The 27,581-nt window shown below is 35.8% G+C and overlaps 1 protein-coding gene across 4 annotated transcripts in view; it reads right to left on the bottom strand.

Moving 5' to 3' along the window:
* Nucleotides 1-27,581, bottom strand: part of WRN (WRN RecQ like helicase) — a 137,924-nt gene that overhangs the window by 5,508 nt on the left and 104,835 nt on the right. For 3 of the 4 annotated variants that reach the window (XM_063817001.1, XM_063817002.1, XM_063817003.1), the window contains 10 exons: nt 27,014-27,184; nt 26,839-26,933; nt 25,911-25,986; nt 24,984-25,057; nt 21,482-21,557; nt 21,135-21,247; nt 18,156-18,270; nt 13,513-13,644; nt 10,735-10,897; nt 1,015-1,223 (listed from right to left, as the gene is read on the bottom strand). In XM_063817001.1, the coding sequence (XP_063673071.1) occupies nt 1,015-1,223; nt 10,735-10,897; nt 13,513-13,644; nt 18,156-18,270; nt 21,135-21,247; nt 21,482-21,557; nt 24,984-25,057; nt 25,911-25,986; nt 26,839-26,933; nt 27,014-27,184 (1,224 nt within the window). The remainder of the gene's footprint in view (nt 1-1,014; nt 1,224-10,734; nt 10,898-13,512; nt 13,645-18,155; nt 18,271-21,134; nt 21,248-21,481; nt 21,558-24,983; nt 25,058-25,910; nt 25,987-26,838; nt 26,934-27,013; nt 27,185-27,581) is intronic. The other variant, XM_063817004.1, reaches the window with a different exon arrangement.

Genomic DNA, 27,581 nt, shown 5'->3' with positions numbered 1-27,581 from the left:
TTTCTTTAATGTTCCTCTTATAGCTAGTTCAGTTATAAACAATATAAAGATTTCCAACTAATTAAGTTCCATTAGATTATCTAGGACATGACTATATATACAGACGTAACTCAAGTACAGAATTTAAAAAGATCAGTTCCCTTATTTTTAAGCAATTCAAAAAAGTAGGAGTTTAATTGCTGGACATCCTATAAAGATTACCTTAGAACTAAGTGTAATTCCTAATTCTCTAATACAAAATAATCACCACCACCTACTACCACATTGAATTTACCAACTAAGAATTGAAACAATTTTTTAGTTAATCATTTCCAATACATTTATAATGGAGTCATATAATTTTAGACTCGGAAGATACCGAAGGTCAAATTTTCAAATTTATGCCATCATTTAATAGAGTCATATTATTAAATAATATATCTGATTGCTATTTATCTCATGCCATACACGGAGCAATTATTTTTGAAGCATTTGATTTTAATAAAATGTACCATCTAACATAATACTAAATTTGTAATCTTTCTCTCATCATGCAAAAGCACTACGAAATGCTCAGAGCCACGAGCAACAATAATCCTGGTACCTCAGATATTCAATATCATACTAACAGAGCATGAAGAATGATAGAATGATAATAAACCAGTTTGGGAGGTATTTATAATACAATTTGTTTTCACTTTCATTAACTACATAAACTGCCATATGCTTAAATCCATTAACTATACCTCCGAAGGAAAGATTTTCCAGGCTATACGGTCAATATGAGGTACAGGTAAAATTTAAGCTGACATTCTACACTATAAGCTAAACAGATGGACTAAACCTCCCTTTTACTGTCTTTTTTTTTAATCACTTTTCTCAGATCATATTTATGAAAAGCAAAGGAAATGTAGCACATAGAGAAAGGAATCATATCAGAATTCATAACAGTTCAAAAAAATACAGCATTCTAGTACTAGGATATGCAAATTGAACAAACTGACACTGTATGAAAATTCTATATATAATTAATACCTCAGTATTGATGCCTACTTCTTCCTTGCTTCTCTTAGAACTTGAACAGATCTCTTCAGAACTGGGAAAACATCTCCTTTTGTTGACATCACATGAAGGTTGAAGTCCGCTGTCAGGACCATGTTTAAGGATCTCAATTGCCATGTGGATAAGGTACGTGTCAATGTTTTCAGGAACTAACATTCTGATTAGGCTAATTTTACTCATATCTGTAAACGATAAAAAAACTCCATTTCAAAATAAATTACAGAGAATATTTTAGAAAACCTATGAGCTAGAAATAGTGAAATATTCTGTAGAAAGGAAGGTGGAAGGTTGCCAAAGAAAAGTTTCCTCTTTCAAATGCCTATAGCCTTACGGAATGGAAATGGAGTAAAAACTCCACTCGGGTATCACCTGAAGCCCCTGCCTCCAAGATCCAAAGTCAGATCAGTACTATTGACACTGCATAAATTGTGTTTCAAACTGTCTTTTGTGGGCTGCCGTAAGACTCAAAACAACCATTCGTGGAATTGTTCTAAAGGAAATTGTGCTTCCAATTCCAAATATCAATTATAATTAGTTTTCTCTTAAAATAATTTATTCTGATCACTTGTTGGCCATTTGCCTAAGATCAAGTATAAAAATAATTTATTTAAATAGAAGCTAATCGTACCTGTAAATAACATTCTAATAAAAAAGATTCTTTCAATGGCTATTATTGTAATAACAAGAGACATCAATGATTTTAAAAGCACATTAACTAGATGAGATTTCTGGGAACATATTTCTTATTTTCAGAATCAAGAAACTTTACATTTTTTGCAACTCAACAGAACTAATTCAGACTGTGTCAATTTCTTGACACCTTCTAAAATTATGTAGCACTCTCCTATAGGCAAGCCAATAATTATGTTTCAGCACTTCCTTCCAACATCACATTCTTCTGCAATGCTCCAGAGTGCAGTAAACCCAAGCAGTTTAGAACCTACTCACTCATCTTCACCTAATTTACAAAACATATCAAACATTTGACACTCAATTCAAATCAGTGATCAGAAATCAAGTATTTTTCAAATGACAACCTGAAAAGACTTTCTTTAAATTATTAGTTTTCAGGTTTATATTTTCCTTTCTTCCAAAGATTAGCTTGCTACTCCAAGACTCCTCAAAATACTGCAGTTAAAAAGCAAAAAACAAAACAAAACAAAACAAAAAACAGGAAGAGAAAGTTACACAGCTAATAGAAACTAGGTAAGTGGGTTAACTAATTAAAGTTTCAAAATCTTAGAAAGGAAAAGATAACCTCTATACATAGTAAAATCAGCAACGTGATGTTCACATCTCTCAACCAAACTAAAATTGTATTTGTCTCTTGGTCATTATATCATCCTAGTATCATCAAAATTCCCCCAATTTTACTATTTCATCATTTTTTAATGGCTGAGTATTCTGTTGTATGTATGTATCCAAATTTACTTTGAGTTCCCTTTTATTTGTCTTCAAATTTTAAAATATGTTTGGAACCACTTAGGCACATTAGTCCACGTTGTTTAACAGTAAATTTTACAAAAGCTAAACACAGATCAAGTATTTCCAGTTAAAATTTAGCATCAGAAGATTTGTTGTATATATAAAGTACATACCTGATTACAAAGGCTTATTACAGAAAAAAGTACGTAAAATATCTCATTAATAATTTTCATATTGATTACATGTTGAAATGATAAAATTTTAAATATAGTAGACTAAATTATATTATCAAAATAAATTGCATCCATTTACTTTTTAAAATGTGGCTACTAGAAAATTTAAAATTGCATATGTAGCTCACATTGTATTTCTACTGATAGTGCTGTTTTAGAAAGACCATATAAATTTTCCCACACTTGAAACCAAGTAATACACAACTACATTCCATTAAATTCATTTTCTTCCATGGGTATTTAGAAATTAGATAAATAAACTATATATGATTAATTTCTTCATACTATAAATGTAATATTTATAAACCAATTTTTTAGGGAAAAATCACACAAGCTTGAGCTATTATCATGTAATGCGCTAAACAAATTAATTTTGAAAGAAAAAGTAAGATATTTTATTCTCTTTTGAATCACTTTATTTCTAAAATTAGAATGTCTTTTGTTCATAAAATGATGATGCATAAACATCTGCTTATGGTGTTAAACCACTATTAATGATTTAAAGTTAAATGTATAAAGTTAACTTCTAGATATAAGTTAAAAATTCATATATTTTTCTAACACATTTCTATAAGTACCCTTTATATTTCTATGGTAAATTCATCCTGCGTTTTATATATATGCAAATAAGTGGCATTTAGCTTTACAGGTGCATCTTACTCTGCTCTAACTTCCCATGTAAATAAGTGCTGAAAATATCTACTGCAGAATTAATGACAACACTGGCTACACGCCTTCAGTGTTTTAAAAGAGATCATATTACCCTTACTTTTGTAGTAGATCCCTTGGAAGCCACTCTTAATTTTCCAGTTACATGCACATTAAGAATGAGGGAATAAAATTAATCAAAATACTGTCTAGGTACTTCATTCAATGCCTTAATTTATTATTTAGCATAGTTAGAATCCCAAATCCATAAACAGAGTTTAAAATTATATAAACGAGGAAAAACAAAAAGAATACAAAGGTACAAAGCTCCTTTAAATATGAACAGTTTTCCAGACAAAATCTACTTAACAAATAAGAGTATGAAATTAATAGCTATGTTTTCTCAATTCATAATTACTCTATTTTTAGGTAAATATTGTGTCATAATAAAATACAGGAAACTTCTCAATTCAGGATTGTACAAAGTTTAGATTTCAATCAAACTTGTTCTTTAAAACTCTAAATTATTGTGGCATGGCTACAGTTAAATAAAATATGAAAATAACGTATCTGAATCGTTATTATAGTATGTATATCCTCATTCCTTGTTATATCATTTATAATCCAACAATGTTTTCTCCAGTAAGAGAACAAAAAGTATTTTATAAAGAAAAAATAAGAATCCAAAAGCACAATCTCACATCCAGAAATGATAGTTTAATGATTATGAGTGTACTATCAAAAGAAATAAAAGAGGGCTGGGCTCAGTGGCTCACACCTGTAATCCCAGCACTTAGGCAGGCTGAGGTGGGAGGATCGCTTAAGGCTAGGGGTTCAAGACTAGCCTGGGCAATGTAGTGAGAACCCATCTCTACAAAAATACTTAAAAATTAGCCAGGTGTGGTCCCAGCTACTTGGAAGGCTGAAGTGGAAGGCTTGCTTGAGCCCAAGAGTTCAAGGCTGCAATAAGCTATGATTGTGCCACGGCACTCCAGCCTGGGCAACAGAGTAAGACCTTGTCTCAAAAAAAAAAAAAAAGAGCTCATGGTTATCACAACCTTCTTAACCTCCTCTATTCTGGATTTAAAAGTAGGCTACAAAAATATACTTTTTCATATTGTACGTACAACCTACATACAGTGTATTAACCGAAGGATAAGTTTTTAGTAAGTATATCTTAAGAATTTTTCATTATTATATTCTGCTTGATTTTAATATTTCTTACTTTAAAGGTAAGGGGTATTTAAAGACACTCAATAAATAAAGATATGAAACTGATTATAAATAAGTTAATTTGTTTCACTCATCAAGTTAGAGTTTATATACCCATATCCTATATCAGGATTAGGAATTGCATATTTCTTTCTTTAAAGTTAATTGGCAGTACAACTTTAACACGAGTAAAAAGAGAAACTTGTTCAGTTATTAATCTTAGACATGGTATTTAAACAGTTTTATAACTCTCTAGGCCTCACACTCTTTCTCTCCAAAACAGGGTGGGGATAGGAAAGGGAAAGTGTAATGATTTCCAGTTTCATTTCTAAATCTAAAGTTCGATAACTTTGTGCCTACATGATTTCAAAAGCAAATTAACAGTGCTTCAATTCTTTACCATAGGCAAATAAAACAGATGCTGTCAATATGTGGCTGAATAGTATAATATGAAATTTTTCTTTACCATTTCCCTCTGCCCATAATGAAGTGATGTTAGAATGTCCATTTAGGACATTCAGGAACATATGCCCAAGAATTCTTTAGTGTGAATGAGCACGCATGCGTGCACGCGCACACACACACACACACACACACACCCCCGGTACAACCTGTTGGAATTCTTAAATTGTATGCCTCTGTAAGATATATTTTGGGGAACATTCTTTCTTATATACTTATTAAGTTCATACATTCTTAAGTGCCTATTCAAAAGGACAGACTATAAAAATAATCATATTTAGAGGGTACTTTTAAGACACCATAAAATTTTACCATCTATGTCTTCAATCATCATCATCATCGTCATCATATTTGCCACCACCATTTGCTATTACCAGTGTGCCAAAGCTTTCTGAACAGTATCTAATTTACAGTCATGCACCACATAATGATGTTTCAGTCAATGACGGGCAGCCAACAGGAACAAGTATCCATTAGATTATCATGGAGCTGAAAAGTTCCTACCACCTAGTGACATCATAACCATCGTAACATCACAATGCAAAGCATCACCCATGTGTTTGTGGTGGTAATGGTGTAAACAAACTCACCTTGCTGCCAGCTGTGTAAAAGTCTAGCATGTACAATTATGTACAGTATATAATACTTGAAAATGATAATAAATGACTATGTTACTATGTTTATGTGTTTGCTATACTATACATTTTATTATTTTTTAGAAGTTCACTGTAAAACACGCAGGCCCTTCTGGAGGTGTCCAGAAGAAGGCATTGTTATCATAGGAGATGACAGCCCCATGCATATGACTGCCCCTGAAGACCTGGTGGGACAAGATGTGGAGGTGGAAGATAGTGAGACTGATGATCCTGAGCCCATGTAGGCCTAGGCTGATGTGTGGGTTTTTGTCTTGGTTTTTAACAAAAAAATGTAAAAAGTAAAAACAAATTTAACAAAATCAAAAACAGAAAAAATCTTAGAGAAGAAGGATATAAAGAAAATATATTTGTATAGCTGTACAATATGTTTGTGTTTTAAGCCAAGTGTTATTACAAAAGAGTAAAAAGATTTTAATTCATAAAGAAAAATCATTACAGTAAGCTAAGGTTAATTTATTATTGGCAAAAGAAGATAAATTTTTTAACTTTTATTTTAGTTTCAAGGGTACATATGCAGGTACGTTATACAGTAGGTAGACTCGTATCACAGGGGTGAGTGTGGCCTAAGTGCACAGGGTTTATAAAGTCTACAGCAGTGCACAGTCCTAGGTCTTCACATTCACTCACCACTCACTCACTGACTTACCCAGAGCAACTCCCAGGGTGCAAGCTCCATTCGTGGTAAGTGCCCTGTACAGATGTACCCTTTTTTATCTCTTTTTTTTTTTTTTTTTGAGACAGAGTCTCGCTCTGTCTCCCAGGCTGAAGTGCAGTGGCACAATCTTGACTCACTGCAACCTCCACCTCCTGGGTTCAAGCAATTCTCCTGCCTCAGCCTCCTGAGTAGCTGGGATTACAGGCACCCAACACCACACCCAGCTAATTTTTGTACTTTTAGTAGAAACGGAGTTTCATCATGTTGGCCAGGCTGGTCTTGAACTCCTGACCTCAAGTGATCTGCCTGCCTCGGCCTCCCAAAGTGCTGGGATTACAGGCATGAGCCACCACGCCCAGCTTTTTAAAAAAATCTTTTACACTGTATTTCTACTGGGCCTTTTCTATGTTTCACTATGTTTATATATACAAATACCACTGTGTTATAATTGCCTACAGTGTTCAGTAAAGTCACATGCTGTACAGGTTTGAAGACAGGAGCTATACCGTACAGCCTAGGTGTGTAGTAGGCCATACCATCTAGGTTTGTTTAAGTCCACCCTGTGAGGTTCCCACAAAATGAAATCGCCCAACAACACATTTCTCAGAATTCATCCCCATCATCAAGCGACACATGACTACATTTCTCACAATTCTATAAGAGAGGCAATATTAACTCTCCCTGTCTTAGAGATGAGGAAATTGAATATTAGGGAAATTGGGTCACTTGATGGAGGTCACATAACAATGAAATGCTAGAGCCAAGGTCTAAATACAGATCTACCTATTCCCAAAGCCTTTGCTCTTACTGACTAGACCAACACCATCTGTAAGTTTCAGGATATAAAGAAGGCAGCTAAATGATAGCAAAAATGCCAACAGAAAAAAAAGGGGGGGCAGGGGGGACTGCACAAATTCTATTTTTTTTTTTTGAGACAGAGTCTCACTCTGTTGTCCAGACTGTAGTACAATGACACAATCTTGGCTCGCCACAACCTCCACCTCCCATGGGGGTTCAAGCAATTCTCCTGCCTCAGCCTCCCAAGTAGCTGGGATTACAGGTGTGTGCCACCAAGCCCAGCTAATTTTGGTATTTTTAGTAGAGACGGGGTTTCACCATGTTGGTCAGGCTCGTCTCCAACACCTGACCTCAGTGACCTGCCCGCCTCGGCCTCCCAAAGTGCTGGGATTACAGGTGTGAGCCACTGTGCCCAGCCTGCACAATTTCAGAGAATATTGCCTATTACTCAACGTCTCATCGAAAGATGCAAATTGCTTTAAGCCCTGAGAGACAATACATTTCTAAAGGAAGAAAAATTCCACACTATGAGCATGAAGAAGACATCTGAGTCTTTGGCTTTCCCTAAAACGCTATCTCATTCTGCACTGGAGAAACAGAGGTTTCGACAACCATAAATCTAATCCTACAAAGTAATTACTGTTTTCCTCTCTCTGCCTTGATTTCTGAAGTTAGGAAGATTAGAAGGTGACCAGGAGAGTTGGCCAGCTTTCTCATAAGATGCCTCTCTACCCTACCTTGGATGTTTTACAGCTTAGTTCAGGATTTGGCTAATTTAACCTTAGCAAATCGGTATTAACCAGGTTCACGAAATGCTAACTTATTAACTTACATCGTTAATTTATAAGTATCACACAGATAAATACTCAGATTAGCATGACTACTACGTCCATTCCTTACATACAGATCTGCATGGAAAGTTATCATCCGAAAGCTAGGAAGTGATATAGAAGCAGAATTCATTGTTAAGATACTGTCAAATATAAATTTTTCCCAATTTTTAATGCCTTTCATTTCTGCTTCTTGTTGCTCAGATGACATTAGGTAATTTTTCTCCTTTTACCCTTATTGTGTAATTAACATTTAAAGATTTTTCCAATCTTGAGGCATTCTAGCATTCCTGTACAAACTAAAACTTGTCAGGGTACAAGGTCTTTTTTTTTTTTTTTTTTTTTTTTTTTTTTTAGACAGAGTCTCACTCTGTCACCCAGGCTGAAGTGCAGTGGCATAATCTCGGCTCACTGCAACCTCCGCCTCCCCGGTTCAAGCGATTCTCCTGCCTCAGTCTCCTGAGTAGCTGGGATTACAGGCGCATGCCACCACTGCTGGCTAATTTTTGTATTTTCAGTAGAGACAGGGTTTCACCATGTTGGCCAGGCTGGTCTTGAACTCCTGACCTCAAGTCAAGTCATCTGCCCGTCTTGGCCTCCCAAAGTGCTAGGATTATAGGCATGAGCCACAGTGCCTGGCGCAACACCTTTTTTTTAATAGATATAATTTTTGGGGGGGAGGGATTTATTGTGCTTATGGGTGGCTTTGGTCTTTTAATTTTCCATCTCAGACCTTTATTTTCTGATTTTATTATAATTTTTTTAAATTATAACTTTTACTTTAGATTCAGGTAGTACATGGGCAGGTTTGTAACATTAGTATATTGCAGGATGCTGAGGTTTGAGGTACAATTGATCCCATCACCCAGATAGTGAGCACAGTACCCAACATGTAGTTTTTCAACCACTGTCCCTTCCCACCTTTTCAACCATTGTTCCTTCCCTCCCCTCAGTAGTCCCCAGCGTCTACTGTTACTTTTTTTTTTTTCTCCTTTTGAGACAGGTTCTCACTCTGTCACTCAGGCTGGAGCGCAGTGGCATGATCACAGCTCATTATAACCCCAAACTCCTGAGCTCAAGCATTCCTCCTGACTCAGACTCCCAAGTAGCTGAGACTATAGGTATATGCCACCACGTCTGGCTAATTTTCTTAATTTTTTGTAGAGATGGGGGTCACACTATGTTGCTCAGGCTGGTCTTGAACTCCTGAGCTCAAGCAATCCTTCCATCTAGGTCTCCCAAAGTGCTGGGATTACAGACACAAGCCACCACGCCCGGCCTGTTCTCATTTTTATATCCATATGCACCAACTTTAGCTCCTGTTAGTAAGTAAGAACATGCAGTATTTGGTTTTCTATTTCAAAGATGACATTGACATAACTTATAAATAGGTTATTTATTTACTATACCTGAAGTCCCCTGGCCACTCCCCCGCATCCCTGGAACTTAGATGAGCACTACTCCAACTTGCCTCCGTGTCTGTCCTTTCCCTGTGCTTCCACCGTGATCAATGGAAGTGAAGGAGCTGTTCGTTCTTTAGACCTTCAGTCAAGTCACACTCAAGTCTAGAAATAATCCTGTCTTCTAAGTGACTTATTTTTGCTCAGATCCATTTAAGTACAGTATTGACTGTGCTTTCAGAGAGTGATCTTCCAAATTCTTGGGGGTAATTGTTTACAAGTTGTTCACAAGTGGGAAAGACTTTAAGGTAGTAAAAAGTATCTTCACTGCAGCTTTGGAGATGAGGCTATTGGTATGGCCACTGCTCTATTCTAACAGTCAAAAGAAATTTATCAGATTTATTGAGTTATAAGACCCCAAGTTTGTATTTACACATCTAGGAGAGAAAATCCATTAACGTATCTCCTGTTTACTTCTGTTAAAAAAAAAAAAAGGATAATAATTTAAAATATTTCTACAGGGCAAGCAAAGGGGCTTGCTCTCCGCGAGCACAGCTGAGGTTCTGCAGCAAAGTGACAGGAAATCCTTCTACATAGCGGCCCACAGAACTTGGTCTGTCCTTCCATGTCACAATAACTGATACCAATGACTGTGTTGATTAGAAAGGCTACTCAAGCGAAACCAATGACAAGGACTCAGAAGGATTTAGGGAAGAACTAGGAGTCAGGAAGCTACTGGGAATGAATGTGGAGAAAAATATGGTTTTTGCGAGTGATGAGATAGAAATTAGAAAAAAAATGAAAGCGCACTGTTTTTGGATGGTGGGGAAGTTGTAACCTTAAGCTGAAAAGGAAAATAAAAATTTCTCAGTGTATTGGCCAGGTGCCATGGCTCACATCTGTAATCGCAGCACTTTGGGAGGCTGAGGTGGGCAGATCATCAGAGGTCAGGAGTTCCAGACCTGCCTAGCCAACATGGAAAACCCTGTCTCTATCAAAAAATACAAAAAATAGCTGGGCATGGTGGCACACGCCTGTAGTCCCAGCTACTCAGGAAGCTGAGGCAAGAGAATCACTTGAACCTGGGAGATAGAGGTTGCAGCGAGCCAAGATCACGCCACTGCACTCCAGCCTAGACAAGAGAGCAAGACTCTGTCTCAAAAAACGAAACAAAACAAAAATATTTCTCAGTATACTTTCCTCTGAGTGATAACGGGAAGAAAGATGGTTTTCCTAAAACAAGAAAAAGAATCACAAAAGTAAGGTTTTCATAATAGCATAAAGGATTAATGCTGTTAACAGTGAAAAATATAGTGGATTGCTTGTTTACTTCATCAAGTCATTAAGGGTGCAGAGCTAGGCCATGCCTCTCACCTGAGTTGACGGGAGGGTTTCGGATAACATCAGCAATAATCTTCTGAACCTCTGGAGTCAGGCCTGCTCGCTCCAAATCAAGGGGGCAGCCAGCTTTCACCGCTTGGGATAAGTGCATGCCAATTGTCATAAGAGGCAGAATCCTGCTCTCAGCTATGCTCTTCTAGAGAAAGATCAGCAAAGAACCCAGTGAGCTGTAAAAGTGTCCACTCCAGTCATGGAAATAAAATGTCCAAAACATTCAGGTAGTAAATGCTCAGTGTGAAATAAACAATGAACTAAACCTTTACTTAAGTTTTTCATTCTCAGAATTTCTTTAAAACTACCCCCATTATAGCTCTCTATAGGTTCTACTTTTTATACTTATGATACTGTATTGAATAAAACAAAATCACCCAGCTTTACCGAAGAATTCAATCCTCGCCCCTCTCTATTCACTTTAGAAAGCCGTTAGTGGCAGAGAAGTCATTCTCTGTAAGTCTAATAGTTGTCACAACCTTCTGAAAACATAGTAAACTGTAACCCAATACTATATACACTTGAAATAACACATGGTGGTTTGGTTACATGAATTTCCAAGAAGACAAATCCTAAAATGCTTAGCGATAACATAAGGCTCCAGATGCATTCTATAAAAGGTTCCTGAGAAGACTCTAATAGGTGTTTGAAATTGGCTCTATTCATAAAATAATAATAACCACAGTTCCACAAGGGCTGTCAGCATTTTCCTACTATTGAACTTCACATGAACAGTGCTACATATTTATACAGTTCTTTAAACAAATGTGGCTCCAAATACATTTCAGATATTTATTAGGTAAAACATTCTTTTAAACACTCAGAAAGCTTTGTCACTCAGCTCTAACTTATTTCATGATCCTCTCTTTCAATACATTTTCAAAGTCTGAATTTAGACTGTATTTACATAAATGTTGATACTTTCACAGAATAGAGCATTTAAGGCAATGTTTTTCATCCTTCAAAGGTAGGTTTTAAATTACTTTCATTAAATGTCTACTAGAAAAGTGTGCACCATGTGTGCATAATATCAGGGTTATTTGAAACCAGGTTTCAAATTACCTCCAACTAATTGTAGTATTGCTCCTGATTAATTAGTCCTAAGCATGTTTAATTCTGCGGTTAACTGGCAAGACCCTCTCAGACTCCTGGGAGGTAAGGATAATTATACCACCGTATCACACAATAAAATACAACCAAATAATACCAAAAGACACAAATGAAGATATAACAGTCTTCACATTTTTAACCATGAATACATAAACTAACACATGAAACCCCATATTATGGCTGAGCATTAGAATACACTTAATTCAGAAAATTTGGAGCCAATAACAAATTTTCTTAGTAACTGTTTTCATTTCTACTATACATACATGGTCAAATTAGGTATATACAGGCATATTTAACATGTACATAGAAGTTATTATTTACATAAGAAACTGAACTTAAAATTCCCATTTATTATGTGTTCTATTTCAAAAATAGTATAATGGAATTATTTGGTTTCTTGGGCAATGGCCTTTGTAAGGAACTTTAAGAAACATGACTGTCAAATTAGAGCATTTATTCAGTAAGTAAGATAAGCTATGGACTGTTTATTCTTATTTATTTTAAATGATAAAACCTGAACAAGAGGTGTGTAACACAGGCACTAGTGGATGGAACCACAGACAATAGAAAAGCGGCATTGGACCATAACACTTGTTCCAAATCAACTTAATGTCAACAGGATGTGAACTCAAATTAAACTTAACTGTAAGCCTCATTTTGTCCCATCCCATTAAAACTTACTCTCCATTTTGTATAAAAAAAAACCTCAACAGCCTTAAAGATTTATCTTAGAACAATGAAGAAACATTACATATGGCCTTTTTTTTTTTTTTTTTTTTTGGAGACCGAGTCTTGCTTGGTCGCCCAGGTTGGAATGCATTGTCGCAATCTCAGCTCACTGCAACCTCTGCCTCCTGGGTTCATGCAAGTCCCATGTCTCCGCCTCCCAAGTATCTGGGATTACAGGCATGCGTCACTACACCCAGCTAATTTTTGTATTTTTAGTAAAGACAGGGTCTCCCTATGTTGTCCAACTGGTCTCAAATCCCTGGCCTCAAATGATCTGCCTGCCTCAGCCTCCCGAAGTGCTGGGATTACAGGCATGAGCCACCACACCCGGCCTACGTATGGTCATTTGTTACAGCAATTAGATTGTTTTCAAAGAGCATCAAAACAGTACTAGAAGAGACAGAATGAAAAGCAAGTTTTTAAAAACATATTTCCAGTTGCTTGGCTATGCTTGCAGAGATCCAGTGTGTATTTTTTGTACACATACAAGAATATGTGACTATATAAGCATGCATATGCGCACACATTTACGTTTGTTTTTCTGTTTTGCACCTTCCTTTTTCTTAATGCATCTTGAGATTGTTTCTTAACACTGTGAATATTTATAGTTTTTAAACTGTTAGTCCCATTTTAAAATATGGCTGATGCAGTATCTCTGAGCTATAAATGTGTTTTTCAGTACCCCGATACAATCTCTAGAAGATATTCATGGCCAAACTAAACTTGCTGCTATTACTTAACAGGGAGGCTTAACAGAGAAAGAAAACAACATTCTCTTTTAAAATTAAAGATAAACTGAGATTTATTGTAGGGTTGGAGGAAATTGATCCCAAGTCAGAGCTTTAATACTAAAAAGCTGATAAAACACAAGTTTAAGTAAACTAAAAAAATTCCCTGTAACATGAAAGTCACACTTACCAAAGGCATCTTCTTTTCTTGGAATAAAGAGTATGTGATGGCCATAGACTGTGAAAGTGTGCATATTTTATTTTTTGCTACCAGACTCGTCTTCTGTTCTTCTTGAGGTTTTGTACTTGAAAAGAGGTCTGTCTACAGAATTTTTAATGTAGCACAAATGATCAGTAATATCAATACAATAATAGGATATATGTATGATAATTAGCCATTAAGAAAAAAATAACACAAGTTAAACCCATAAGCAACAAATAATTCCCTTTTTATGGGGAGCTCAAAAAGAAGTTGGATTTTTAACCTATTGATTTTAAAAGGTAAAATAATGCTAGAGCACACAAAATTTTAATAAAATATTTGTAATAACAAACATTTCCTAGTCTTCTCTTTAACGAATAAGAAGGACTAAAAAAAGGAACTATAATGTGAACTACTCTGTCTTTAAATAAGTCCCCAATCTCCTGGAAGTGAATATTGAATGAATGAATTAATGAATGAATGAATGAACAGAATCACTATTCAAATTTAGGTACTATAACCACTAATATATCGTAAGGAAATATATCATAACACTCTCTCTACATATCTAATTTTAAATGATACATCCCAACTAGAAATCTAAGTATTCCATAAAATCTTAAATATGGTTCCTTAAGAAATGTTTAGCCCTTTGTCAGATGAGTAGGTTGCGAAAATTTTCTCCCATGTTGTAGGTTGCCTGTTCACTCTGATGGTAGTTTCTTTTGCTGTGCAGAAGCTCTTTAGTTTAATTAGATCCCATTTGTCAATTTTGGCTTTTGTTGCCATTGCTTTTGGTGTTTTGGACATGAAGTCCTTGCCCACGCCTATGTCCTGAATGGTAATGCCTAGGTTTTCTTCTAGGGTTTTTATGGTTTTAGGTCTAACGTTTAAATCTTTATAATTAAAAAAAAAAAAAGTGAAAACAATACAAAAAATAAAAAAATAAAATAAATAAAAAAAAGAAATGTTTAAAAGAAAAAATGGGGAAAACTGAAAAACAAGATTAATGAAAAAATAATGGAATCTTTTTAAAGGCTGAAATAAAGGTAAAGAGATAGAAAACTATTTTTTTAACTACACATAAAAGGTAGATGAAAACAGCATACTACAGTCATAATAAAACCTGTAACAGATGAAATTAATAATTTAAAGAAGAGCCTCGTCTCTTGATGAATGATATTGGTATCATTTTTATAAGGTTATTTATCATGTGTTCTACTATATTATGTATACATATATGAGGAAATGTGTCCATGAGCTCTTCTTTTGGAAAGATTTATTTTTTGTTTCTATATTCTGTTATTAGGGAGTTTAAGAAATTTATTAGTTGAGTACTAATTTACTGCTTGGTGAGAAACATAAATGTTTCTGTTTTACTTTTTACATGCTATATATATGATGCCTAATGTTTGAATTATCTGACCCAAGGCAGTAAAATGTGCTTGCCAAATACTTTGGGGGATTACATTTTACATGTGGAAGAATCTCAGAGCTAAACTCTCACATCAACACAAAAGATAATTTCAATCAAATAACCCTAGCAGTGGAGATTTCATGTTCTGAGCATACGGTGGGCCTAATAAAACAGTCCCAGGTGTTACATGTTTCTGTTTCTCTTTTACAGCTTCAGAATAGCTGCATTTTGCAATTTGTAGAAATCCCACCAAGACAAAATGGGTATTTACTGAGGAAGCATTGTTGGCTATTCAGACTGGTCACCCCACTATGGCAACGCCATGGTCTAGGCCAGCACTTCAGTCCTCATCTTTGCAATCTCAAAAGTCTAATGTGTCTTGTTACAGGGTAGTTGGGTTTTGGGGAATAGAGCTGCACTACCCATCTATTGAGCTTGGTTTTATGTGTATGTGTGTATAAATATCAGTGTATATATTAGAAAGCAAATTCATTAATTTATGAGGCATACAACTCGACAGTTTCACTTGCCCCAACCAGTATGTTCTGTCCTATAGAAGAGTTATACAGGAAGCCAGCTCACCTGAAAGTTGAGAACAAGTTTGGAATATAACAAAGACACTTTTTTTTTTTTTCTATCACTCAGGCTGGAGTATTGTGGCACAATGATGGCTCACTGCAGCCTCAAATCCCCGGGCTCAAGCAATCCTCCTGCCTAAGCATCCTAAATAGCTGGGATTACAGGCTAGCACCACCATGCCTGGCTAATTTTAAGAAATTGTTTTTGTAGAGGTCGGGTCTCGCTATGTTTCCCAGGTTGTTTTCTAACTCCTGGCCTCAGGTAACCTGCCTGCCTTGGCCTCCCAAAGTGCTGGGATTACAGGCATGAGGGATTGCACCTCGCCATGAGGGAACTTCTGATAGTGCCTTAAGTAGTCTCTTAACAAAGATTAAGTTGAGGCATTTTCCTTGACAATTAAACTATAATATTCAAATCTAGTTAGCAAAAATGTCTTTTTATCTGAAGAGTGCTTAGGTAAGCTTTGCCAACTTTTGTCCTTATTGCCTTTTCTATTTATATCTTCCTATAATTGACCACTCATCTTTTTTTTTTTTAAGGTTTATTGTGGGATATATCAAACATATACACGAGTCGAGGGGATAAGATGGGCATCACCCGGTTTCATCAACTGTCATTCATAGCCAATATTATTTCATGAACATCCTTAGATATTTTCTAACTACCCTGCCCCTACCCCTGAATTTTTTTAAAATAAATAATATTTGTACATATTTATGCCATACATGTTCATATAGTCTTTTTTTTTTTTTTTTTTTTTTGAGATGGAGTCTCGCTCTGTCACCCAGGCTGGAGTGCAGTGGCACGATCTCGGCTTACTCCAAGCTCCGCCTCCCAGGTTCACGCCATTCTCCTGCCTCAGCTTCCCGAGTAGCTGGGACTAGAATACGATTTGATTACATTTTTGCTTACTAGAATCACATTCTTGCCCTACCTTCCTAAGAGTATTATTTCAGATTACTTTGCTAAGTATTTTGGATATCCCTAAACTCTTTAATTGTACATTTATGGATTATATCATTACTTTGTTCCAGAAATTCTCAAAATTCTCAAAAAATGTATTTATATAAAAATATTTTAGCATATTTTTCCTATATGGCCATCTTAATGTGTTTAATATGTGTCATATTTGTAATTTTTAATGTGTATTGTGACAGCAAGAAATTTTACTTCAAAATTTAAAAAAAATATTAAAGGCTAATGAAACTCATGAATAACAAAACTTGCTTAATAAACATTAAAGTTGATTTTTTTAAATAATTCATTTCAATTTGCAGAATAACCCAAGTATAATTTCTAATCACAGAAATCAGCAGTCATCTTCTCTATCCAGAAGGTTCATAAAGGTTTCATACCTATCCCTTGGGGAATTTACCTTTTCCCCTACTTCATTTTCCTCTTCTGAAGGGGAGTTAGGAGAGATCATTCATTCATTATTAAATAATATCACTAATTCATGAAAGAAGATACTACTTTCAAGTGTCCAAAGAGAGGGAACTTACTCAATTACTGCTGGTAGGTATGATATTCTTTCTCAAACTATTAAGACATTATAATTTCATTTCCAAAAACTCAGTAAGAAATAAGAATTTTCACATGATGTCTTATATAAGAGTATGAAAAAGAAAATTTAAAGTTGCCAAAGATACTCTATATCAAAAGAGGGAAATGCTACATTCAAAAAGCAGAAGGGTTTTCTACTTATAGTTAGAGAAAGATTTTTCTAAAGTAGGATCCAACTGTGCCTGCCCAAAGCTTCCAGGAGCTTCTTGGAAGTAAAAAATAATCCCTTAATATTGCCTTGAATGTGTTTAACTCTTTCAACATTTTATACTTATCCCATGTCTTCTATTTTCTAATGTCATCTGTTGTTTCCTGGATGTGGGGGAGGAAGTGTCATTTCCATTGTGTAGCTGAGGAAACGGAGACCCAAGGAAATTAAAGGACATGTGCAGGTTCACCAGGTGAACAACTGTAAGGAAGAACTAAAGTCCTGATTCCGTGACTCCTAGTCTAGTAGTCTCCCCTCTACCTCCCACTGCCTCACCTTCTGCAGAGTATGCATCATAGAGTCTGCTACATGGAGTTTAGAGAAAATCCTAAATGACATTTCTGGAAATGGTCACTTAGGGCAGAACAAGCAATAATAAAAGGATATGAAGGAAACACTATTAAAACTGAAGAGAATAATATGAAATCCACTTACTATCAAAAGACAGCATTACTGGAAGGGGAGGGAGATTAGAGAAGATGCTAAACCAAAAGAAAGTGGCTGAGCTCCTGACCAACTCATAGCAAGGATAACTTTCCAGCTTTAAATTCCAACTATCACATTTGAATGTAAAATTATAATTTATCAACCTAAAATAATGTTTCCAATTTAAAAACAAAACCTCCCAATGAAATAGAAAGACATCAGCAGCCTGGACAACTACTTTTTAGTATCATCTTTAAAAGTATATAACTGACATGTTTTTACAACAGATTGACTGTAAAAACAATTTTAATTCATTTTCTAAGTGTCCCGTATGGAAATGCAAATAAAGTGAGCAAATGTTGCTTCTGAAGGGTACTTTTGAAACGGTTACAAAAAATGCTTATTCTCTAAGAGCTCCTGCAAACCACAGTATTTTACCTGAACACTATTTGTTTGGCAGAAATGTTTGATGACTTCCAACAGAGGGGCCAACATGGCAGCTTTGCCTTCAGAAACACCATCAATCCTTTTTACGTTTTCAACCGTAGTTGGTCTGTGTTTAACAACAACAACAACAACAACAAAAAGGTCAAGAAACCACTGAAACAGTATCACTCCAGCAATATAGCTGATGTTCAGCTTCCTAATGATTCTCTCAATAAATGTATTGTTTTTCCAACAACCAAAAACAACGTATAATACAACTAATCATGTTTTATAATTTCTTTCTTTGCTTTCCACCATTTAAAGATTTGTCTTGCCCCCATCACCACAAAAACACACTTAATTGGTAAACAGGACATTGTCATAAAGGAACAGGTTAACATCTCATATATTCACTTTATTACTGATTTTATTACTATTTTTATTGTCATGAAAAGGAAAAATATGAGGCTCTAACTGGGAACAACTAAGAGGCTAAGAAAATCTCAAAAGAAAGTCTCATTCATTATTTCCTTCTACAAAGTGTTTACCTGTAACAGTATATCTGCCAATTCCTTCAGACTTTTAGCTCAATATTTCTTATTGTGTCCAATATCCAAGCACCCATTCGATGCCCTCCTTCTAAAAATCTGCCGATCTAATGATTATTATTTTTCATTAAATATCTCCTCTGGGCCAGGCACTGTGGCTCACGCCTGTAATCCCAGCACTTTGGGAGGCCGGGGCAGGTGGATTGCCTGAGCTCAGGAGTTCAACACCAGCCTGGACAACACAGTGAAACCTCATCTCTACTAAAATACAAAAAATTAGCCGGGGGTGGCAGCGCGCACCTGTAGTCCCAGCTATTCCGGAGGCTGAGGCAGGAGAATTGCTTGAACCCAGGAGGCGGAGGTTGCAGTGAGCCGAGATCGCGCCACTGCACTCTAGCCTAGGTGACAGAGTGAGACTCTATCGCCAAAAAAACAAAAACAAAAACAAAACAAAAACAAAAAACACCTCTATTAAAGTATGGTCTTAGAATATTTATTTATTTTTATTTTTTATTTTTTTTTTGAGACAGAGTCTCGCTCTGTCACCCAGGCCGGAGTGCAGTGGCGCGATCACCGCTCACTGCAAGCTCCGCCTCCCGGGTTCACGCCATTCTCCTGCCTCAGCCGCCCGAGTAACTGGGACTACAGGCGCCCGCCACCACGCCCGGCTAATTTTTTGTATTTTTAGTAGAAACGGGGTTTCACCATGTTAGCCAGGATGGCCTCGATCTCCTGACCTCGTGATCCGCCCGCCTCGGCCTCCCAAAGTCCTGGGATTACAAGCGTGAGCCACCGCGCCCGGCCAGAATATTTATTTTTTAACAAAAGAATTAGCGTCAGATGTAGCACTGTGTAATGTCATTAGAAAATTCTGCACTCGAGTAACATCTATTGGATGCAATTTAGTGACAGAAACAATTTTTTAAAAGGAAGTAAAAGACAAATACAATTACCAAGCAACTATTCTTGGGAAATAATTTATTCTAAATATTTAATGATCACCTCCTGTTTATGAGGCATTGTGCTAGGTGCTACAGGAGACACACAAAAAGATAAGGAGCTAGTATCTTTATTCAGAGTTTAAAATCTAGAAGATATAATAATACTTGTTTACCACTAATTACAAAAAAATAAAATATAGCATTGTGTGGTAAGTGCTACAGAAGCATCTTTAGAATTCATCTGAAAGTCCTCTATGAATTCAAGAGAGAGGAATTACTTTGCTGATAAGATCATGAAAGACCTTCTCATAGTCTTTATAGTAATAAAGCGAGAAATAGTAATAAAGTGAGATCTTCAAGAATTTCTTAAAAGGAGTTTTGAGGAATCAAGGAAACTACAAGGAGAAGCAACACTGTAAATAAATATATGGAAGTTGAAAATGGGTCTTCAACAAGTGATAAACAATCCAGGTAAGATAAACCATTTCAAATTCTGTAACTTAGAGGGAAAAGTAAGTTTAAGTTCATAAATAGAGGGCCTTGAATTCTAAGCTAGAAAAAAAACATTTAAGCAGAAGTAAGATATGATAAAGGAAGATTTAGTTTGGTACTCATATATGGGATGAAACAGAGAGAGAGAATGAAGGGTTAATAGTTAAGAGGCTTCTGCAACAGGCCAAGGGAAAACAGTCAGAATTAACGTGGTGTCATTAAGAAGGAGGAGGAAGGCATAGACAGGCAACAAGGAACCCGTTTTACAAAAGGTATGAAAAGTATTTAAATGAGAAAAAGAGGCCAGGCACAGTGGCTCACACCTGTAGTGCCAGAACTTTGGAGACTGAGGCGGGAAGATTGCTTGAGCTTAGGAGTTCAAGACCAGCCTAGGCAATATGGCAAAATCCTGTCTCTACAAAAAATACAAAAATTAGCTGAGCATGGTGGCATGTTCTGTAGTCCCAGCTACTCGGGAGGCTGAGGTGGGAGGATAGCTTGAGTCCAGGGGGTCAAGGCTGCAGTGAGCAGTGATCACACCACTACACTCCAGCCTGGGCAACACAGTGAGACAAGTCTTCAGACAAAAAAAAAAAAAAAATGAAGAAGAGGAGGAGGAAGACGAAGGGGTTTTATATTGGAGGAGAGAAAATTCGGATCAGAGGTTTTAAGCATTAGGAACCTCTGACTACGAATGTGATGGTATGATAATCAAAAATAAAGAATCCAAAAAGAGGAGTTTCGGCATTTGGATAAAATGCAGGGTGGGTAAATAATGAGTTAGATTTTATAAATATTGAATATGATTGCTGAAAACGTAACTGGTTTTTACTCATATCGAAACACGGTACTAAAGCTTGGCAAAGAGATAAGCATCGCAGCAGGGGGAATCTGAGTCACCTCCCAGATGTGACAGTGGAAGCTATGGTCATATTATCAACTTAGATATATTTTCCAAATCTATTTTGTTAGAAGGAAATAAATGAGAACACATGCAAAAGATAGTTTACCTCATTTTGGCCATATCCACCAGTATCTTGTTGGTTGCCAGAATAGCTGGGGGAACATCCATTTTATTGGCATGTTTCTGCCTAGCTTCTACCAATTTGCCATATAACACAATCTGAACAAAAAACAAAGAAACAACACTTTTTAAAGTGTACTTAAAAGATCTAGTCCTTTTTTTTAGAGCTTCAGATACCACATTTTTCCTTAGAATGAATATAAACTGAAATATAAACTCAGACTCTTAGCTTAAGAACAATTTTTAAAATGCTGGCAAAATACAGAATTTCAAGCATACATAGAATCATAACTACCCTATCATAAACTAATTACCTTTTTACAAAAGCCTTACCTGAGTCTCCTGCTCTTGTGCCGAAATAATAGGCTCTGAGGAACTGTAAGCTTTTTCTGGTGACTGTACCATGATACTAAAATATTTAAAAGAAAATAAATAATAAAAGCTGTTCTTTCTCCTCATTGACTTTCTATTTCATCCCCTAAATGAGAATGTCTTTCCAAATCAGTACAAACATTTATTCTTCATGATACCAGTAAGGTAATTTGTTATTTAAATGACAACAGCCTAGATTTTAAACATTTTGGATCAAATACATTCATTATAATGGTAAAGTTAAAATTGCAATTTGAGTTCGTCACAAAATTGGTGTTTTAAAAAGAGCATTTGTCCCATTCTCTTCCTCAACCAACTGCTTTTGAAAGAAAATATTCTTTCATCCATACTGAAGATGACACGTTAACGTCTTTTAACTTACTGGGATACAACAGGTTTTAACCAAGGTTTCTTAACCTACTGGGATACAATGTATGATCCTTGCTATAACATCATAGATTTTTGGCTGGTGGGGAAGAAGAAACAAGAAAAGAACAAGAAGCATTCTTAGAAATTAAAAATTTGATAACTAAAATTAAAATGTCACTAGGTAAGAGGGGATAAAAGTCAAGGAACACTCCAAATGAGTAAACAAATAATGAGAGATTGAAATAGGAAAAAAGAAAATTAGTAAAAGGAATACTAAAAACCAAGAAAATAAAACAAAGACAATCACTAACACAAGGAAAAAAATAAAGGTAGTGGTGGCCATAATAACACGGTTGGGTTAGTAGTGTGTATATAATATTTGTGTAGTTTTAATAATATAAATACAATATTATCATATTATATTAAAAATATATATACACAAATTATTAATATGATGAAATATAATTATATTGGAGGAGGAATGAAGGAGGGGAAATCTACCGTAATAGGAGATGAGTAGAAAATTTCTAAAATTGCTAAGTCAAAAAAATAGTACTCTAAGCGTGTCATTCAGAAATAAGAAGGCACACGCCAGGTAAATCAGCTGGAAGATTTGAGGATGACAGCTTCTATGAATAAGAGCAAAGTGGGTTTGGGAAGAGTGTGGGCTGATATGCTTGTCATAAGCCACTAATTTCCAATTAACTTTTTATATCAAGTATAGGTATTATTTTAAGGAAAATTTAAATATATCTTAAAATAATATTTATTCATATATAAGCACCCTGCTCACTTCTGTACACTAAGCCCATATATTTAAATTAACTTCTGGACTACTCCACAGGTATCCCAAACTCAGTATGTCTATCACTAAACCCTTGATTTTAATAAGAATCGACTTCTTCCAAATTCCTATTAATATCGATATTCTGACCTACTCTCCTGAATCACAAATATTCTTCATGACTTCTAGAATAGTGAATATTTTCCGGAAGGTTTTCTGGAAAACCTCTTAAAAACCCGTCTCTGATAATCACTAGCTACAGAAGCTAAAGCATTACAAACTGTATTTCTTAAATAATAATACTTGAAAGGTTAATTTACTTCTTCATCCATGAGCTACAGAATGGATGTTAAGTGAGCAGGCATGAAAACAACGTTAGTCTCCTTGTATGTCTCCATTACGGCTCTTGGTGACTTAAGTGTTGTCAATGAGCAATAACATTTTGAAAGGAATCTTTTGTCCAAGCAGGTTTCAACAATGGGCTTAAAGTATTCAGTAAACCATGCTGTAAACAGGTATCATCAAGACTTTGTTGTTACATGTATGTAGCAAAGGCAGAGTAGATATAGCATAATTCTTAAGGGCCCTAGGATTTTCAGAATGCTAATTGAGCACTGGCTTCAACTTAAAGTCACCAGCTGCATCAGCTTCTAACAAGAGTCAGCTTGTCCTTTGAAGCTTTGAAGCCAGGCATTGACTTCTCTCTAGCTATGAAAGTACTAGACAGCTTCTTCTTCTGGTAGAAAGCATTTGGTCTACATTCAAAGGCTGTTAGTGCAGGTACCTTCATCGATGATCTTAGCTAGATCTTCTGGATAACTTGCTACAGGTTCTATACCAGCACTTGCTGTTTCACTTTGCACTTTTATGTTATGGAGATGGCTTCTTTCCTTAAACCTCATGAACCAACCTCTGCTGGCCTCAAACTTTTATTCTGCAGCTTCCTCACCTCTCTCAGCTTTCAGAGAATTGAAGAGAGTTAGGGCTTTGCTCTGGATTAGGCTTTGGCTCAAGGGAATGTTGTGGCTGGTTTAATCTCCTATAAAGACCACTAAAACTTTCTCCATATCAGCAAAAAGCCTGCTTTGCTTTCTTATCATTGTTGTATTCACTGGGGTAGCATTTTTAATTTCCTTCAGGAACTTTTGCTTTTGCAAACTGTTTGGTGCAAGGGGCCTAGCTTTTGGCCTATCTCAGCTTTCGACATGGCTTCCTCACTAAGCTTAATCACTTTTAGCTTTTGATTTAAATTGAGAGACATGTGAATCTTCCTTTCTCTTAAACACTTAGAGATGGGCCAGGCACAGCGGCTCACACCTGTAATCCCAGCACTTTGGGAGGCCAAGGCAGGCGGATCACCTGAGTTCAGGAGTTCAGGATCCACCTGACCAACACGGCAAAAACCCGTCTCTACTAAAAATACAAAAATTAGCCAGGCATGGTGGGGGGCGCCTGTAGTCCCAGCTACTCAGGACGCTAAGACAGGAGAATCGCTTGAACCCGGGAGGCGAAGATTGCAGTGAGCCGAGATTGTGCTACTGCACTCCAGCCTGAACAACAGAGTGAGACTCAGTCTCGAAAAAAAAAAAAAAAACACACTTAGAGACTATTATAGAGTTATTAATTGGCCTAATTTCAATTTTGTTGTATCTCAGGGAACAGGGAGACCCGAGGAGAGGGAGAGAAATGGTGAATGGCCAGTCAAGAACTACCAAAATATAACACAAAGACATGACAACAGAACATGCTATTGGAAAATGGGGCTAATATGACCTGTTTGACGCAGGGTTGCCACAAACCTTCAATTTATAAGAAATGCAATATCTGCAAGTCACAATAAAGCAAGGCACAATAAAACAAAGTACGCCTGTACATATTTCATACAAAGAAAAATAAATAGTGTCTTGATGCTAGAGGTAGACAAATATAGACTTGAAAGCCAGCTAGGCCATTAGCTGTATGCTCTTGAACAAGTTTGTCAACTTCTTAACCCCTGGTATCTTCAACTATAAAATGGCGATAAATAGTAACAGCTGTTAGACTCTTGTAAGAATTAAATGAGATATCACATATAAAGTTCTTAGCATTTAACATAATGCCTGACAAACAGTAATATCCAAGAAGTGTTAGCTATTAAATTAACATTATTCTTTTATAGCTCACTTTGATCATTCTAATACTGAAAAGCTTATGTTTTAAATTTAACTTCCTTTTGCCAATGAAATAGCCCAACATCTGACAGTTCTTTCTCTTTAGAAAAAAAAGTACTCATAAAGTAAGTATAGAACATAGAAATATGGAACTCTGTACCTTTTTTTAGAAATGTTACTCCCAGAAGAAATCTTATCACATGGTTTATAAGAATATAACTTCTCCAAGTTAGACTGCATTTAAACATATAAAGGTCCATTAAAAAAAAGTTTCAAAAAACTTTTAAATGTGAAGAAAATAAGAAACAAAAATCTCAAAATCACAATTTTTTCTTTGCCTAATCAAGCTGTCAAATTAATCACCTGAAAATAACCTCCTAAATTATCAGTTTCTAAAGTTCTAAAGGTAGTTAGAAACGCATTCCAATGTCTTATCTCTCCCGAAACTACAGAAAATAAATCATCAAAAGAATGCTCTAAGATACAGCAAGTGCCAAAGTTATAAAAACAATTCATTTACATTCTGCATACTTCAATAAAGCAGAAAAAGTTCACCAGAAAATGTAATTCACTATGCTTGCCTATTATTCCAGTGTTCTAATTAGCTGAAGTCTGCCAGTGGATTAGTATTTAATCTGTAATAGTTATCTAAGATCTTAGATCAAAAAAAGCAAGAAAGTACATAAGTGTGTGTGCGTGTGTGTGTGTGAGAGAGAGAGAGAAAGAATGTATGTATGTGTGTGTGTGTGTGTGTGTGTGTGTGTCTTTAATAAGAACACTTAGGAAACAATTTTTTGATCAACTATAAGTATTATAACATGTGAATACTCTAAGCCAAATGAGTTAGCAGATAGGTTTAAAAGAACCCAAATTAATTCCTTTCTCAAATACCTCCAATTCTTTATTAGCCCCAGAAATTATATACAATAAATTTTAGTCTGTTCACATCACTTCCCTGGCCGAATTTTATGCTTTGTTATATATGCCATTTTCTCTTTAATTGGAAAGGAATTAAAATATAAAATTTTAAACAGAATTTGAATCAATAAAGAATGAAATAAATCAGAACAATTTCTTTAAAACAAACCTTCTTCTCTGTAGTTAATTCAACTGGTACTTGATTATAACAATGCTCTTTGGTGCCCGAAGATACAGTTTTTGAACTAAAAAATAATAAAATTAAATTATTTCAAATGTTAAGATGCAAGTACCTAATTCATGAATCATGATACTCCATTCTCAGAAAGATGAATAAGATATTACCCTTTTAGAACTGGTGATTCTTAAAACTGATTTTTTTTTTTCTAGAAAAAGCTCTGGAAGCTTTAAGATGTTTGAAAGAAAAAACTCACAAGTGATCAATCACATGTAAAGGTACAAAAAAGTAAGCAACAAATGTATTCCCTTTCCACTTCTACACACCAGAAGTAAATACGATATATGGATTCCTCCGCATTGATTTCAATACTGCTTCTTTAATCGATGAGAAAGAAGTTTTCTAAATACCATGGTCAGCTACTTCCCATCAACCAAGAAAATGTTCTGGCTGGGAGCGGTGGATCATGCCTGTAATCCCAGTAGTTTGGGAGGCTGAGGCAGGAGGATCACTTGAGCTCAGGAGTTCAAGACCAGCCTAGGAAGCACTAGAAGACCATGTCTCTATACAAAAAATTAAAATATATTAGCTGGGCATAGTAGTGCATGTCTGTAGTCCCAGCTACTCAGGTGGCTGAGGATTACTTGGGCCCACGAGATCGAGGCTGCAGTAAGCTATGATCGCACCACTGCACTCCAGCTTGAGCAACACAGAGAGACTCTGTCTCTTAAAAAAGAAAAGTGCTCTATGACTTATCCTTTCCTCACAGATCCCTTCCCCCAAACTGACTAAAATAGGCATACAAAAACAAACAGGTAATTCATTTTACTTGTGAGAGGCCTATAAACTGGTATAATTTGAATCACATAAATAGCAACAAAAAATGCAGAAGTTACAAGAAAAAAACTGAAAAATGAACCTAGGCAGAAGAAACTTCTTTGGACACAATTCTTCATTAGCTTGAAGGATGAGGCTCTGAGATTCTGTATTAGCTTTATGAAGCCAATTTCTACCCTATTAAAAGCAAAAAGGATCTTTTAATGTGGAGTGGGAAACAAAATTAAGTCAAACAGGCAGACTCCTACACTGTTTACCTCTTTCGTAAGGATGCAAATCTTCATAAATTTGTTATACCGAGAAACTTCTTCCAAGAATCCCTCAGTGATCAGCTGACGGGAAAAAGCCTTCCACCAACTCTCTGTTTGATCCTTGCCAGTGCCAAATAAACTGTGCCTGCGATATTGATCGGCAAGACGCTGAGAATTCTGAAATTAGGAATAAAATCAGTATTTAAAATGCTAATTTAAACATATAGGTTAAGTAAAACACAGACTTGTCTATTGATTCTTTGGATTTACACTAAATTTCAACTTTAAAAACCTACAAAAATGTTATACCCATCATGCTCATTCTGAACACTCAACTCACAAATAAATACATTATCAAAATAATGTTCCTTTTGTGTCTTAAATAATGGCAGGAAATTTCACATATAATTCAGATGCATTTCCCAGTGTATAGATTTGGATATGTGTTTGGAACACTTAGCTTTTGTTATTTAGACCTCTTAGCAAACTCACATTATTGTTTGAAACAGTGATCAAAATCCTACAGCTCGAGACTAGAACCATGAGAATTATATAAAACGCAATGCGGCATGCC

The sequence above is a fragment of the Pan troglodytes genome, chromosome 7 (genome assembly GCF_028858775.2).
Source record: "Pan troglodytes isolate AG18354 chromosome 7, NHGRI_mPanTro3-v2.0_pri, whole genome shotgun sequence".
In the NCBI taxonomy this organism is placed as follows: Eukaryota; Metazoa; Chordata; class Mammalia; order Primates; family Hominidae; genus Pan; species Pan troglodytes.
The sequence above is the reverse complement of the archived record's forward strand: the minus strand, read 5'-3'. Positions and strand labels throughout refer to the sequence as shown.